We start from the raw sequence: 18,017 nt of genomic DNA on the forward strand, positions 1-18,017 counted from the left end.
ATTTCTAATAATGAATAAATATAAAATTCATTCCAGTGGTTTTCATTCATTGATAATTTAAAAATTTTGTAAACATAAAAACTTTATTTACAGAGAAGTATATCGTTGGTTTTACTATATTTATAATGTTTGATTTAATTTACTTCATTCTATAAATATATAATCCGTTCCAACATTAAAACTGCATCGAAATTGACTATGTCTGATTGAAATTGCTTTTACCAGATGTCGGACAACACAAAATCGATCCTTTCTATATTCCACCAAGTTTCAACAGATTTTCCTGCACGTGGAAAACTACGAGGAGCCTTTATTATTGCTAAAACATCTACTGATATTATTTTTTGGTGGCGTGAGTATCAAAAAACTGATTTGCCAAAAGCTGAACTAATTCTTAAGACATCCAATATCCAAAAGATAATGTTAAACTATCAATCTAAAGAAGCCTATATGTTAATTAATACCATTAATCCTTCTAGCATGCATCAATTTCTTTTCCCACCTAACTCATCTTATCAACTTCTAGCTTTTGCGCAAACCATTGCCATTACCCACCAAATGCCCAAACTTTCTGAATCGGAAAACACACTTGAAAATGCAGTTGATTTCATTATCGACTCATACACAACCAACATGGATCATTACCATCTTTTTGAAATCAATGTTGAGAACTCCGACATTATACTTCCTCCTGATTTTAGTATGAATGGCATCACCATTCCATATGAATTTGTCAAACCTGATCTTCACATTATATCACAGTTTGGTATCCATTCCGAAAGCTTCACAAAAACCCCACTTACATTAGAACAAATCAAAGAGTTAAAATCATTAACTGAGCTCAAGACGACCGTTAAGAATCATGGTATTGAACCAACGATTCGACACATTGTCTGGCCAATTCTGTTGAATATCTTACCATTTGACCCAAAGAGGCGACCTGAAGTTCTAGCCAGTCGGATTAAAGAATATAACAACATTAAATTACAATGGTCAAGTATGTCCAAAACACAACTTAAGTACTTTAAACTTGCTCGAGATTCCTTTGCCACCATCCGTGTTGATGTTAAACGCACACATCCACCGAAAATTCTTGAGCAATATTCTGATTGGATGAATTTACTTACCAACGTTTTGCGTACTTTTGTCATGTGGAACTTGGACGTGCGCTACACGCAAGGCCTTAATGACTTAGCTACTATTTTTATGACCATTTTCATTCCATATGTTAACGACACGTTCACACTCGAAGAAGCTGAAGCGTTAACATTTTGGTGTTTCACTGCATTTGTTGAGCGTATTTCGAGCGGATTAATTGCAGAGAACATGATGGTTATGCAAGAGAAAGAGCTCACGCAAGTCATGACAATCATCGACCATTTCCATCCCGCATGCTCGAAATGGCTTCGTACGAATGGACTTGGCGATTTGTCTTTTCTGATTTCCTCTTTCATATTGGCATACGGAAGATCGTTCTCGCCCGAGGCTATCGCAAGGCTATGGGAGGCGTTGGTGTGCGTGAAGACGCCGTGGCTCTTCTTGAGATACTTTTCGGCCGCTTTGCTCATTTTGTCTTTCCCGACATTCCAAAAGATACAAAACTGCTCAAGCGGAAAGTTGGTGTCGGTGATGGACGGAATATTTTACAGGCAGGAAATAGGAGCGATCATCGGAGTTGCTCTGTCAATGATGTATAAGGCAAATGATAACGTGGAAGAGGAAATCGAGGAATTCGCAACATTCGACTTGGCAAAGCTATACCCCCAAATGAGGCTGTTCGAGCCGGATAAACAGTTCCAGAGATGTTATTCAGTAGAGAACCTTTTCCAGTAGAAATAGTTAAATAGTAATTGTAATTATATATTTGTTTGTTTGCTTTGGAATAATTATAAAATTTATTTTTGTTAATGTGCTATATATATTGAAAGTAATCCATATAATTAACAATGTAAAACTATTGATAAATCCATATGTGACTTATTTAATATCTTCTTGAAAGATTTTTTCTTAATCATTTTTCATTATTTTAAATTTATGTATTGCATATTTATAATGGGTATTTTGTAAAATAATATGTAAAAATTAATGAATGAAATATTAATATTATCAATGATCTTCTTTTCTACATACAATTAGCTAGACAAAATTTGAATTAATTTACTGGTGGCCAGCTTTCACTAGATGGTAACTATATTATTTTTATAAAAGAATTTTAAGTTTATAAATTCATTTTTCAATCATTTAATTACATTTTGCACAAAAATATATAAAAAGAAATAAAACAAATATATTATAAACATTTACAATTTATTTTTTCTTTTCTCGATTCTAACGCATTCCGAAATAACCTTTTGTGGGAGCATATTCTCATTATAAAACCTAATTACCTCATTAACATATTCCACGTAATCACAATTTTCATCATCGTCACATATTGCAATTGGTATCAAATTCATATTCGGCAAACCTATTTCGAATCTCACAGTCAACTTATCCAACTCCGCCAATTCCGGTGTTTCTTTTATAGGGAAATAAAAGCATGGAAACAAATAAGTTGCGCCCTCATTTCTCCCATATAAAAAAGCGTCATGCGGAGTGTTCAAAAGGAATTTTAATTTAAACGAAGGATGAATCGGCACAAACAATTGCATTCCGACTGGAAATGCATTCGATATCAACGACATTCCATCACATTTAAACCCTTCATATTGGAACATCTTTTCAACAACCTCAAAGATCGAGTCTGCAGACAATAATCGTCCAACAGCTCTAAATCGTAATTGTAATGATTTCGTTTCAGTTATGTTCGATAAGATTTCATGCCATAATTTAGATAATCGAATATCTAAGTCGTAGTTTTTGATGGATAAATCACCAATTAATAACAAATCGGTGAGAAATAATACGTCTGTGAATGATACCGAACTTAATATGCTGGTACAAACAATTGGCAATGGACATTTGATATTGGCATCATATTTCCAAAATCGAAGACAATCAGAAGTGACATAAAAACAATCGGTTGAATTACAAAGAAAAAAAGTCGGCGTTCCACGTGGTACATATGTGCAACGAAATGGAAATTTGGATATGAGATTTTCTTTATATTCCTTTTTCCAGACATTAGTGGTAGGCTTAAAGCCTCCGACTTGATTACCCTTGAAATATTTCGTTAAGTTGCTCCGTAGAAGGTTGACAAGTGATTTAATTTTGTCATGATCTTTTTCAAGGATTCCACCACTATGTATAAAAGTGGGAGTATAATCTGTGGGAAGTGCAATTTTACTTCGATTTTTGGTGAAATTAGTCATATGGACCCAATCTGGTAATGGTGATATTGTTGCTAAAAATGATTCGTCTGTACTTCCTTGATAGTTATTAAGCTGTGGAATAGCCTCCTTGGAAAATATGCCTGGTGGCCGTGCCTGCGCAAAGATTTCTGTGGCTTCTTTGGCGGAATAATTACTTGACCACATTAAAAATCCTGAGATGGCAAAACCTGTGCGATTGAAACCATTGTTACAGCTAATCATAATGGCATGGGGATAACCTGGTGAAACAAAGTTTTTGTAAATTTTTTCGCAAAATGTTTTTAATGAAATGCCTGGATAATCATTTGGAATAGGAATATGCCAATGAACTACATTTGAGAGTTTACATTCACTAAGCGAAGTTAAATCTTTTCCATTTGTTAAATCAATAGAAACGTAATAACAAATTTCAGGAAAATTTAGATATTTACTGGCTTTCATAACTGCTTTCTGTATAGTCCATTGCATTTTTGGTGGAACACTCCTTTGAAGATTTGACGGAAGTGGAGTTTTCATTGGAATTAGAAAAAAATTTGGAAAACGTGGAACTTGTATAGGCTTCCCCATTTTTGGACATGATAGCCAAAGAAAGGGAGGCGCAAGTATTTGGGGTTTATTGACTTCCTTTTTTGGCGGCTTCATTTGAAGCTCTTGTTTGGATAAGGGGCACCCCAATTATATGTGTGAAACAGAAATCGATTTCATATTTATAAAAAAAGGGTAAAATGAAAGCAAAAAGGGCATGTAATACTTTTTATAAATAAGATTTTATCAATGTGTTGAAATTAAAAAATGAAGATATGAGTAATAATATCTTTAAACAAGAGTAAATATTCGGCAAAATATAGTACTAATTATGTCATTTCCTTTTTCCTGGTTTAGTTGTTATTTATAAAAATATGTATTATGTTCACGAAAAGAATATAAATATTCTCAAAAAAGTTTGGTCATTGATAAAATTAAGGCAATTCCCTGTCGGTTTCATGCTTTTGGTGTTTTTTCTTTTCATTTTCATTTTGATTTTTAATCTAAATTTACATACAAAGAAATTTATATATTACAATTATTGCTGGCAACTTAAAATGGTTGTGATTTTAACAGTTGAGGGAGAGATTAAATTAATGGTTTGGACACAATACAAACTTTAGAGACAATTTTGTTTATTAAAATTCACTTGCTTTGCTCAGTTTTCAATACTTTACATCCTGGCCTTTTTTGGAATGCCACAAGTAAAGAAGAAGTGGACAAAGGTCACAAATAAGGAAAAAAGGGATTGGGCAACAGTCCTTCTTTACGATGTTGCAGAAGAGATAGAAAAAGCCGTACCACGTAGTAAACTCATCACACCATCTAAACTTGCAGATCGTTATAAAATTTCTCTTACTGTTGCTCGTCAAGTTTTAAAGCAACTTGAAGCAGATGGTAAGATTGTTTGCCTTATCAAACACTCAAAACTTGTTGCTTATGGCCGTCCAGCTGGAGCTAAGGAAGAAGTTGTTGAAGAAACACCAAAAGCTGAAGCAGCTCCAAAAGGAAGAAAAGGTAAGAAATAAAATTTAAATAAATTTCATCAATAATAAATTGTTCCCTTGAATTTTTTAAACTAAGACTAACTTTTAGCTTAAATAATTTTTTGATGAGAAGTTATTGTAATTATTTCTTTCTACATGTTTTAATGTTCGCGTTTATTGTTTTTTATTGTTTGCATTATCTACATGTGATATTTGCGGTTATTTTATAACATAACGATAAATTTCCTCTTAAATTTTCTTGGAAGCAAATGAACAAAGGACCTGATTTTGACATTTCTTACAAGGATTTAAGTCGTGTAATCAAGGAAAACCAACTATCTGTTCTCTCAGATTCATTTTCTAATTTATTAGATTCTTATATAATTTCAGCAAAAAGGAAAAAATCAAAACAAAATAACAAAAAATTAATTTCTTTACTCGAAAAAGTTCGCAGGGTTTCGAGAAAACATGAACTAAATATTGATTGGACAAGTTCTATTAAAGGGGTAATTTATACATTAATTTTCTTAGTGGAAGTTGGCGAGCAAAATACTATTTCCATGCTCATGCCTATACTTTTTAATATATTAACAGTTGATAATCATGAGGTCATTGAATCTATTTGTTCTTTTTGCGAAAATTATTGCTATAAATTTTACAACAAATATGGTGAATTTCTAGCGTGTTACAACAAAGAGCTTGACTATATTACACAAGAGCAAAAATCAATTTGGATTATTATATTTTCTCGCTCATTTTTTCCATTTTATTTTAAGTATCCACCTCCAGCAAAAAATTTCCGAGTCAATACCCAAAACAACGAAATCTTCGCATTATGTTATCCAATAATCTGCAAATACATTGAAGATAAAACTGACTTATTATTACTTGACCATGAAGAAATAATTTTCAGTACATTAAGCATATTAAACTCTGTCGACCCCAACACGCCACATTTTTATGATTATATTATTCAATTTTACACTTATCAATTTCCAATAGTTGTCAATTGTTCTAAAATCACAAATTCAATTTCGTTATATAACCACAAGCCAATTGTGAACCAAACTATCATTGATAAAGCCAACAAGCTCTTAAAAATCTTTTTGAAATATGATGTCAAATGGATCACAATTTTTTTTGTTTTGTTAGAAAAGGCCGCTTTAAATCAATTTCTAACGACAAAGACATGTCACGTATTAATTATCTATAGCTGGTTAGTTCAGCAATTAGTTTCTGTTCGATGTAATTCGTCGATTTACACATCAATTTTAAATGAAACACTTCGACAATTAACAGAAGATCATTCTGAATCGAAATTACCATTTTTAACATATTCCTTAGTTTTTCATTTTTTATTTGTCATTCGCGATTTTTCATTAGATATGTTACAAAACATTTTTAAAGATGTAATGAGTTTTATATATTTTAATCAATCGTATTTAGTTTTCGTATCACAAGTCACTGTCACTTTTTCGTGTTACTTTTTAGATTTTGGTGATTATGATACTGAAAATCTCATTCAAGATCCAATTAATTATATAATCGATAATAGTAAATTTTTAGGGATTGAAGAAATTCAAATATCATTATATAAATATTCATTTTATATCTCATGTAAAACTTGGGATGATAAACAAGTGTTAAACTTCATGAAATCTATTTTAGAATTAATACCATTTTCAACTAATCAATCCATCATTATAACATTTTTACGTATTATCTTTAAACTGAGTCAAAAATCTAAATGTAAACGACCATTATTTTATTCATTATTAGAAACTATCTTTCGACTTATAGAGAAATGTACAACATCACAACACTTATGGCAAATAATATCATTTGAATCATTAGGAAGTATTATCAAAGATATTATTCATAATCATCAATTTAAGGACTTGTTATTATCGATTGAGACATTATTAATTGAAGAAATGTTATCAAATAATAAAGATGATTCATTAAAAGCATTTGATTTAGTTACATGTTTTCCCGAACTAATCGAAACAATACCAATTGTTGTCTTACGATTACTTTATCGTAAGAAGACATTTATGCATACATTAAGTCATTTGATGATATTATATTCATATGCAGTATATAATCAAATTAATGTTACCAATAAACTGAAAGAGAAATTCTCGACTTATAATGAAGATTATAATAAATTAAAAGAATTAATGGACACACAAAAGTTTGAAGAGACTATAGTTGTATCTATTTTTGAAATTGTTAAACAAGAGTTCAAAACGAAATATATGCAATTTTCATCAATTATAATGACATGGATTTTAGGGAATTTTATGTCCGATGTTATTTCATTTTATAATAATTTCTTTGGGTTATGGAAACAATTTAATTCGAAGTTTGTAAATATTTTTTCTAAAGAGAAAATTTATGCGTTAAATGAATTAATTACGAAAATTATTTTAAGTTATAAACCTAAAACAAATATAAATGAATATAATAATGTATATGCTTTATATAGTCTTCAAGATTGTTTCCATAAAGTTATGATAAAAAACATGAATACATTTGTTGTCGAAACAAAACAACAAGACAAAATATGTCAATTCGAAATAACGCCAATTAAATCGGAAAATAGAACTCAAAAATATATTAAATATAATTATCAAAACAATGTCGACGAGCCAAAAATAAATGAAAACGAAAATGAAATTCGAAGTTTTTTCATGAACTGCGCAAGTGATATTAAATTACATGACATTGAAGACTTAAATTTAAATGAATATGAATATGAATGTGAAGAAAATGAAATAAATGAAAATGAACAAATCGAAAATGTTAATGATAATGATAACGAAGTAATGTTTGAAGATTTTTATTGTTATTTAAAGTTGTTTTCGAATGAAGAATTACAAGAAGTAAAAGAAAAAGAAAAAGATAATGAAATTGTTGATGAAAATAATAATGAAACAATTACATTTGTATGTTATGAAGAGATTACGCCAAAGTTTAATGCGTTTTTAAAGCATTTTATTGATCCACAACATCATTTACACGGAGTCCCTAATTTTAAAGTTGTGTCGAGTCCAAATAATTTGAAAAAACATCAAATCGTTTTCGTTTGGAATGAAATTGATACATTTAACGATAACGCAGAACTGAGAAATCAAATTGTGATTCTGTTGAAGCCAATCGCTAATGATTTAATATTAATAAAAATTAGAAAAGGAAACGGAATAAACGAGGAAATGGAAGGAATCGGAATATACCCAATCAACTTGGCAATATACTTGATTTGTTTTTACAGGAAATTCTTCGATAAGAATAACTGAAATTTTATGTTAAATAAACTTTTAAATTTGGATTTATATGTTTTCTCATAGTAAAAATATGTGTTCACACATATAAATTGTTTATGAAATCGTATGTTTTATTTTGTTTAATATATAAATATGGAATTGACCTTTTGTCCATATTACTATTTATTTCTTCTGATTAAATTTTATCAATAAATTTTTCTTTCTTCCATACTTTTTAAATAACAACCAATGTTAAATTTATTTGATAAGATATATAAATGTTAAAGGAGATATCTCAAAATATTAATTCAAGTTAAAAATTTAGTGATGTATCATTATTTAGACAAAGCAAATTGTGACACCAAAGAATAAAAATTAATTTTATTAATGCTAAGGTTCATTGAGGAAGCTCCTCAATTGTAGGTGTCTGTGGTTCAATATGTGATTCATAAAATGAAATCAACATTTTTGAATAATGTTTGTGCATCAACGAAATTGGAACATATTCCCTCTTTTCGGAATCTTTGAACTTAACCTCAAAAAGACTGATTTTTCCATTTTTCGGAACAATTCCATATATTTCTTGAAGTTGCCTCATTTGGCCTTTTTTAGCAGCTCCTTCTGCTTTCTCCTTGGCTTTTTGTGCAAAGTATTCTTCAATTAGTGTTGGGTTATCAACTGTTGATTTTGCAACCCAATGTCCTTTTTCGGATTTTTCATGTGAATAAACAACTAACAACTGTTCTTCTCCTTGCTTTTTACGGTCTTTTAATATTTTTGAAACAATAAACTTTTGTTGTGGTTTTGGAATTGGCTTTTTTTGAACAACTTCGGGCTTTGGCGGTCCAACTTCTTTTTTTTCAGTATTTTCAGCCACAGGAGGTGGTTCATTTTTTGGTGCTTCGATTGGCTTTGTTTCTTCTTGCGTTGTTGTTGTTTCCATTTTTTTTTCTTTCTGTTACAGAAACCGTTTACATGTGAAATTTTCGGGAAAGCGGTTACCCGTTCTTTATTTCAAGTGGGGGGAAATCAAAGTCAAGCGATTATCAAATACAACATGTATAATTTTTCTTTTCATGAAAACCTTCAAATATTACAAGCTATTGAGAGAATTATTTTCGATTTAAATGAGGAAAATATTGATAAATCAGTCGAATCTTCTTTTCAATACTTTTCTCAAGAATTTCCAATTTCATTCCTTCACATTATTAGCAGAATTATTTATTCATATTTTGTTTCCAAAGGATTTGAAAAATTATGCATCAAGTATTTACAGAAAGCAGAAATAAAATCGAATAATACCTTAATTAATGTTGTTATTCAATTTTTATTAACAATTAATAACGAAGAATCAAATTATCTTCTTGAAAAAATGATTGAAAGTAAATTAATAGGACCAAAAATTATTCAAAATAAAAATAATCCTTTTTATATACATTATGTTTCAGAAGAAGAATTTATAAAACTTCAATCTCGAAGGTTTAAATTCAAAAATGAAAATAATTTCAAAGATCTTTCTGAAAATTTTGAACTTCATAAGAAATATGTTAAAGGAGGACATAATCCAAATGAAATAGCAAAAATAATTCGAAATGATGAAATAGAAAAACTTCAAGAAATATCATCACAAACAAATTTTAATATTAATCAAAGAATTGAACCATCACTTTATGAAAGATGTTCATTTATTAACAAACCAAATGTTACATTAATTGATTATGCAGCATTTTTTTTTCCTCTGTTAAATGTTTTAAATATTTACTTATGAATGGAGCAAATGTAATAAACACAGGTAAATATGCAATTGCAGGTGGAAATGAAGAAATCATTCATTTATGTGAACAAAATCATTCATCATTCGAATATGATTATGAAACAGCAATACAGTTTCATCGAAATGATATCTTTAAATATATTTATGAAAATAAAATTAATCCTGATAATAATTTAGAAGAATTAGGAAAAGAATGTATTTTACATGATAATTTTAATCTTCTTTCATTTTTAAAAGAAGAAGGAATGAATATCAATAAGAATCATATCATTAATTATATTAGAACAGGAAATATTTTTATTTTTTTATATTTCCTCGGAAATAAAAAAATTTCACTAAATTTTTTAGAGATTTCAGAGATTTCAGAGATTTCCATTGAGAAAGAATTTTTTGACTACCTTATTAATCATAAATATATTAATTTTAAGAGAAGTGTTTGAAAATTTTATTGGAATTTTATTAAAACGATTTGATATTTTAAAATACGATTTAAATTTTTATTATAAATTTTGATACAGCACTTATTTTAGCATCTGAAAAAGGTCATACAGAAATTGTTAAAATGCTTCTTAAACAAGAAGGAATTGATGTTAATGCAAAAAATGTTTATTTGAATAATTTAGAATATGTTTTAATAATTTGAAACAGCACTTCATGTAGCAGTTAAAAACAATAATATAGAAATAGTAAAATTACTTTTAGATAAAGAAGGAATTAATGTTAATGCAATAAGTATTCATTTGAATAATTTAGAATATGTTTTAATAATTTGGAATATGTTTTAATAATTTGAAACAGCACTTCACATAGCAGTTAAAAACAATAATATAGAAATAGTAAAATTACTTTTAGATAAAGGAATTGATGTTAATGCAAAAACTATTCATTTGAATAATTTAAAATATGTTTTAATAATTTGAAATATGTTTTAATAATTTTATGTATGTTTTAATAATTTGAAACAGCACTTCATATAGCAGTTAAAAATAATAATATAGAAATAGTAAAATTACTTTTAGATAAAGAAGAATTTGATGTTAATGCAAAAGATATTCATTTGAATAATTTGGAATATGTTTTAATAATTTGGAATATGTTTTAATAATTTTTAATATATTTTAATAATTTGGAATATGTTTTAATAATTTTTAATATGTTTTAATAATTTGAAACAGCAATTCAAATTGCACAACAAAATGGTTACACAGATATATTAAATTTACTTCATGAAAAAAAAATATATATATATTTAAAGTACTAACAAAATTTTAATTCAGATTCCTCTTCTACATCAAATCTTCATTTTCAATAAGAAATAGAAATAAAGCATATATTGCTAATAACATTAAAATCAACTTGAAGATCAAATGTTCGCAAGAAACACTAGAAAGAAAAGTAAAACAAAAGTTGATATAAACATACAAACAACCATAACAGTCTTCGGAATTTGGAGAAAAATAAAAATGAAATTTTATTAATACATTTTTGGGGCAAATCGTATTATAATACGAACTTTTTGAGAGAAAATTTCATTACTTTTTCAGAAAAGAAAATTGATGTATCAATAAAATATTTGATAATAACACTAAAAATAAAAAACTAATATTAATATTATATGAACATAATTATGCTTAAAAAAGATAAATAAATATGTTTATAAATTTGATATTGTATAATTCATGTATAAAAAATAAAATCATCCAATATCCACAATATAGCTGTATAAATTATGCTAAAGATAAAAGTATAATAGAGAAATATTGGGAGTGAGAAAATTAATCATTGAGTTAATTTCAAAAAAACTCATGATCGTATATATTTTGAAATACATTGATCCCAATATGGATGATGTTTTAATCGATAATAAAATAAATTTTATATTAAAAATTATAATTTTCAAAGATAAAAGAAAAGATCAAAAACATGAGGTGAGTGGGTCGTTATTAGATAGTTTCCCAAATGGGCATCGGCTATCCGACCAAGTGCAAACCAAATGTTTTTAATAAATTTTTTCGAAGTCTAAGAAACCGTTTATATCGATTCTCAATATAACCGTTACGGAAAAATCACCAGTCAAAATTTTTCAAAAATATTTTTATCAGGTTTACTATATTTTTCAATATTACGCATAAATCGTTAAATCTTGTTTGCAAATTTTATTTTTTATTTGCTAAAATTTTAACTATTTCAGTATAACCTTTTGAGGATGCATACATAAGTGCAGATTTAAATAATTTAAATAATTTCCAAATGTTATTTTAAAATATGAAACTATTAAAACAAACATAAAATAAAACAAATGAATATCTTTAGTATTAATATCAATTCCTTCTTGTTCAAGAAGTAATTTAACTATTTCTATATGACCTTTTTCAGATGCTATTATAAGTGCTGTACTAAATATTATAAATTATTACCAAAAATTATTTAGAAATAAAAAATAATTAAAATAAATATAAAATTAAACAATTAAATACCCTTAGCATTAACATCTATTCCTCGATCAAGAAGCATTTGAACTATTTTTAGGTGTCCATTTTCTGATGCATAAATAAGTGCTGTTTTATACAATTTAAATAATTTTCAAATATTATTATGGTATTTTAAGCAAAAGAAATAAATATCTTTAACATTAATATTTATTCCTTTTTGGTCAAGAAGTATTTTAATTATTTCTGTATAACCATTTTCAGATGCAAAAATAAGTGCCGTATTATATAATTTAGATAATTTTCAAATATTTGTTTGATATATTAAATTATTAGAATGTATTCTAAATTAAACAAATAAATATCTTTAGCATTAATATCAATACCTTTTTGTTTAAGAAGCATTTGAACTGTTTCCGCATGACCTTTTTCAGATGCATGTATAAGTGCTGTTTTGTATATTTTAAATAAATTCCAAATATTATTTAGAAATAAAAAATTATTAAAACAAACAATGAATAAAACATTTAAATATCTTTAGTATTAACATCAATACCTTTTTGTTTGAGAAGCATTTGAACTGTTTCCGCATGACCTTTTTCAGATGCATGTATAAGTGCTGTTTTAAATAATTTATAAAATTTTCAAATGTTATTATGAAATAAAAAATTACCAAAATTTATTTTAAATAAAACAAATAAATATCTTTAGCATTAACATCAATTCCTTCTTGTTCAAGAAGTAATTTAACTATTTCTGAGTGACCGTTTTCAGATGCATAAATTAGTGCTGTTCTAAATAATTTATATAATTTCCAAATATTACTTTGAAATAATAAATTATTTATATAAATATCTTCAACATTAACATCAATTCCTTTTTGTTTAAGAAGTAATTTAACGATTTCCATATGACCATTTTTATATGCATAAATAAGTGCAGTTTTAAATAATTCATATAATTTCCAAATATTATTTTGAAATATCAAATTATTAAAATAAATCTTAAATATTATAAATAAATATCTTTAGCATTAACATCAATTCCTTCTTGTTCAAGAAGTAATTTAACTATTTCTATAAGACCTTTTTTAGATGTTATTATAAGCGCTGTACTAAAAAATTCATATAATTTCCAAATATTATTATGAAATAAAAAATTACCAAAATTTATTTTAAATAAAACAAATAAATATCTTTAGCATTAACATCAATTCCTTCTTGTTCAAGAAGTAATTTAACTATTTCTGAGTGACCGTTTTCAGATGCATAAATTAGTGCTGTACTAAATAATTTATATAATTTCCAAATATTATTTTAAAATATCAAATTATTAAAATAAATATAAAACAAAGTAAATGAATATCTTTAGCATTAATATCAATTCCTTCTTGTTCAAGAAGTAATTTAACTATTTCTGTATAACATTTTTTAGATGTTATTATAAGCGCTGTACTAAAAAATTCATATAATTTCCAAATATTATTTTAAAATATCAAATTACCTAAATAAAGCCAAAGTAAAACAAATAAATATCTTTAGCATTAATATCAATTCCTTCTTGTTCAAGAAGTAATTTAACTATTTCTGTATAACATTTTTCAGATGCATTCATAAGTACAGTTCTACATAATTTAAATAATTTCTAAATATTATTTTGAAATAAATAATTATTAAAATAAATTTTAAATAAAACAAATAAATATCTTTAGCATTAATATCAATTCCTTTTTGTTTTATAAAATATTTAATAAGTTCAATATTTTTTGATTCCATTGCATAAATTAAACTATTTTTTGAAATTTGATTATTTTCTAGAAAATGTTTTATAAGAAATAAATTTCCAAATTTTGCTGTGTTATTTATCAAAAATTCATTGACCCTTATTGAGTTTTCAAGTAAAAATATAAGAATTTCATAGTTTCCATTTTGAATACACAAATAGCCCAAATTGTTATTAATATCATCACTAGGAAAATAAGCATCGTCAACAATACCCTGAGGATCACATGTGTTAAGCTGATCTATTGTCAATTTATCTAGTATATTTCCATAAAAATATCTAAAGATATCATTTCGATGAAACTGTATTGCTGTTTCATATACATCTTCAAATACAGAATGATTTTGTTCACATAAATGAATGATTTCTTCATTTCCACCTGCAACTGCATATTTACCTGTGTTTATTACATTTGCTCCATTCATAAGTAAATATTTAAAACATTTAACAGAGGAAAAAAATGCTGCATAATCAATTAATGTAACATTTGGTTTGTTAATAAATGAACATCTTTCATAAAGTGATGGTTCAATTCTTTGATTAATATTAAAATTTGTTTGTGATGATATTTCTTGAAGTTTTTCTATTTCATCATTTCGAATTATTTTTGCGATTTCATTTGGATTATGTCCTCCTTTAATATATTGTTTATGAAGTTCAAAATCATTCTTTGAAAGTTCCTCACTAATATCAAATAAAGTATTCCTGGTGTGTTGAGTATGTTTTTTATAATGAGCAAAAAAATTTGATTTGATGTTTTCAATAATATTTCTATCTGTTAATTTTAGTTCGATCATTTTATCAATTAAATAATATGAGTCTTGGCAATAGATTTTTCTTATATAACCCCCGAAAATTGAAATAATATTTATATTGTTTTTAATTATTTCTTCTTCTTTAGTTTGAATTATTTTTAAAAAGTTTAAATACAAAATATTAACTTCTTTTTGCGAATAAAATGCTGAATAAATTAAATAACAAATAATTAAATTATACGAATATGGAAAACTTAAATCATATAATTTTATTATTTGGTCTACACTTAATTCAATATTTTCTTGAGTTAAATTAAAAATTATTTGCTCAAGATTCGCTAACAATTCCATTGAAGCAGATACAGACATGGAGCCTTTGTCATATAATTTGAGAATATCATTTGACATGGTGTTCAATCAGGTTAACTTTACCTAAAAACCACGGATAATTTAATTGGCTGTTTACCACAAATTCTATACACTTTTCTATTTTAAATAACGTATTTTGAGAAAAGGGTAAAAATTTGATAATATTTACCATCATTCAAAGAATCTTCTATCGGCACTTATCGTTGTCATTATCGTTTGATGTAAATTATGCAAAAGTCGATTTTTGCCACTTTCCGAATGAAACAATAAATTTATTTCGTGTTATTCATAATATTATTTTTAGCTTTTCATTAGTCATAGATGAAATTATGTATATATATTATATATTCATAATATCAAGATCGTAGGATGATCGCTATATACGAATAATAAAAATCAAAAGTCAATATCACACACCCTGGAACACCAAGTGAAAATAGCAGAAATGCCAAGTGAAAAATAGCTTATCGTTTGGGTTGAAGCGAACATAATTCAATTGCTATTTGGTCTTGTCAAATAGAACCGATTTTGGAACACTTCAAAATTTTACCCTTTTATCCCTTTAAACAACAAGAAACTCAAAAAAGAAATGCTACATCTCGCAATCATCATTGGTCTTATTGGTTTAGCCAATTGTTCAAAATGGCCAACAGAAACACCAGAATGGACGAATGTTCCCACTCTACGTCAAACTTATCCAACAAATACACCAGAATGGCCAAATTCATCAAAATCAGGAGGACTTTCTCTCACACTCAAAATTATTATTGGAGTAGCTGGTGGTGTCGTCGTTATAGTTGCAGTTATTGTAATTGTTATTTTAGTTAAAAAGCGAAAACAAAAAGAATCTTTCCTATTACTTGATAAATCTGGAGACTTCAGTGAATATAAGTAACTTGGCTTAGTATTGAATAAAATATCCTTAATAAGTAATCGATTACTAATTATTTAATGGTTTGTTTGGCTTAGCGTAAATTGCCGATAATGGCAATGGATCGCCGCCTTTTTTGATAGTATCAAATATCTTGGCAATAGATTCTGGAGTAAGATTTTGATAGTATATTCCATCAACAATCATCGTTGGTGCATTAGCACATGCACCTAAGCATTCAACCTCTGTTAAATCAAACATTCCATCCTTGGAACCACCATCTTTAAATGTTCCATTACAAGCTGTTTCAATAGCTTTCTTTATGGCATCAGAGCGATTGACATAACAAGACAACCCTTTGCACCTTTCTACAAGGTGCTTACGTGCCTTTGAAAATCTGAACATAGAATAAAATGTTGCTGTTTCATGAACGCGACCAAGTGGTGTTTCAGTGAGCTTAGCAACTTCTTCAAGAGCGCCTCTATTCAGGTATCCTCCATTTTGCTCTTGTGCAAGATGAAGGAGTGGGATAATTGCAGATGCTTTTTTATTACTCGGATACAAAGCAAATATATTTTTAACCTGTTCCATGTTCTTAAATGAAAATTTTCCATCAAGAAGAGTTCCTTTCTTTGTTACTTTAGAGAAGAATGAACAATTTTGGGAAAGCATAAGAAAGTGCCACTTTCTTCAAAGTAGCCACAACGATACATTTTTCATTACTTTACGTAATAGCTAAAGTAGGAAAATCTTTTTATTTCTAAAACTAATGGTGATTGGTTTTTTATATTAATTTTCATTTGTGTTAGAAAATTCTATTTAAAGTAATCATATTAGTTCCTATAGGTTTAAATATAAATAAGAATTTTAAGTAAGAACTTTTTAGTAAAAAACGGATTTTATTTATAAGTTTTCTTAAATTTTCTTTGGTTATCGCTATAAAAATTTGATGAAAACTCATTGTTATGGATCAAATCTATAGTGAAAATTTCAAAAAAATTCAAACTAGGTTTAAACAACAAAGACTTCCTGCTTGCCGTCCTTTCCTTTCGCCCATATCAGTTTCATTTATACATTTTTTATTTGCTTTAATATCTTTATCTTTTAACATATTACTTTCAAGTAATGAAAGTTATGATATTGAAAAAGAATATAGCTCAATCTGCAACACATCAAAGTGTGTCATTTATATCGAATTTAAAGATGATGTTAAAGGGCCAATGTATTTTTATTATAAGCTCACGAATTTATATCAAAACTCATTTCAATATTTAAAATCAATAAATTATGATCAACTTATGGGAAAACATTTAGATAAAATGGGACTTCAAAAATGTTTTCCGATGATAAAAAGTGGGGATAGTTATGAAACTACAACATATGTTCCATGTGGTGCAGTATCATTATCTTTATTTAATGATACTTTTAAGTTTTCAGGTATAAATTTTAACCAAAAAAATATATCCGAACCACAATTTAAAGAACTAATAAAACAACCTCACAAAAGTTATGGAAAAGCAAAACATTGGATTTCTGAATCACTTTTTCCAGGTGGACAAACAAATGAGCATTTCTTAAATTGGATTCGAATTGCTCCTTTCCCAACTTTTCTTAAGCTTTGGGGTAAAATCGATGAAGACATAATAATTAGGAAAGGAAAACATAGAATAGAAATTGATAACAATTATCCAGTAAGCTCATTTAAAGGGACAAAATCGATAGTTATCAGGAGATTTAAGTGGTTTGGTGGTAATAATTATTTCTTTAAGATATTTTTTTTGGTTATTTCAGTAAGTTCTTTTTTTTCATCTTTGACATTCGCATTGCTTTATTTTTATGATTTACTTCCATTATATAAACACCTTAGGCGTGGGATAAGATATGGGCTTCCACGGTCTTTATCAACATAATTAATGAAACATGTAGGTGTTGACTAAATTCATATCCAA

The 18,017-nt window shown here is 27.2% G+C and overlaps 6 protein-coding genes across 6 annotated transcripts; 3 read left to right on the plus strand and 3 right to left on the minus strand.

The window, feature by feature from the left end:
• Positions 1–225: 225 nt before the first annotated feature.
• On the plus strand, positions 226–1,833 carry GO595_006918 (TBC domain containing protein; the record flags this gene model as incomplete). The annotated part of the gene is made up of 1 exon (XM_067920324.1): positions 226–1,833. One exon carries the CDS (start codon positions 226–228, stop codon positions 1,831–1,833), a length of 1,608 nt encoding a protein of 535 aa, XP_067772960.1.
• Positions 1,834–2,300: 467 nt separating this feature from the next.
• Positions 2,301–3,878, minus strand: GO595_006919 (mRNA-capping enzyme-like; the record flags this gene model as incomplete). The annotated part of the gene is made up of 1 exon (XM_067920325.1): positions 2,301–3,878. One exon carries the CDS (start codon positions 3,876–3,878, stop codon positions 2,301–2,303), a length of 1,578 nt encoding a protein of 525 aa, XP_067772961.1.
• A 653-nt stretch (positions 3,879–4,531) lies between these two features.
• Positions 4,532–4,864, plus strand: GO595_006920 (Ribosomal protein S25; the record flags this gene model as incomplete). The annotated part of the gene is made up of 1 exon (XM_067920326.1): positions 4,532–4,864. One exon carries the CDS (start codon positions 4,532–4,534, stop codon positions 4,862–4,864), a length of 333 nt encoding a protein of 110 aa, XP_067772962.1.
• A 3,621-nt stretch (positions 4,865–8,485) lies between these two features.
• GO595_006921 (uncharacterized protein) lies at positions 8,486–9,031 on the minus strand (the record flags this gene model as incomplete). Its single annotated transcript, XM_067920328.1, has 1 exon — positions 8,486–9,031. The coding sequence occupies one exon, from the start codon at positions 9,029–9,031 to the stop codon at positions 8,486–8,488; it is 546 nt and encodes a 181-aa protein (XP_067772963.1).
• Positions 9,032–15,786: 6,755 nt separating this feature from the next.
• GO595_006922 (uncharacterized protein) lies at positions 15,787–16,092 on the plus strand (the record flags this gene model as incomplete). Its single annotated transcript, XM_067920329.1, has 1 exon — positions 15,787–16,092. The coding sequence occupies one exon, from the start codon at positions 15,787–15,789 to the stop codon at positions 16,090–16,092; it is 306 nt and encodes a 101-aa protein (XP_067772964.1).
• Positions 16,093–16,137: 45 nt separating this feature from the next.
• GO595_006923 (NADH-quinone oxidoreductase subunit NuoE) lies at positions 16,138–16,740 on the minus strand (the record flags this gene model as incomplete). The annotated part of the gene is made up of 1 exon (XM_067920330.1): positions 16,138–16,740. One exon carries the CDS (start codon positions 16,738–16,740, stop codon positions 16,138–16,140), a length of 603 nt encoding a protein of 200 aa, XP_067772965.1.
• Positions 16,741–18,017: the final 1,277 nt, after the last annotated feature.

This window comes from Histomonas meleagridis, assembly GCF_020186115.1.
Source record: "Histomonas meleagridis strain 2922-C6/04-10x chromosome Unknown contig_5, whole genome shotgun sequence".
Classification (NCBI taxonomy): domain Eukaryota; phylum Parabasalia; order Tritrichomonadida; family Dientamoebidae; genus Histomonas; species Histomonas meleagridis.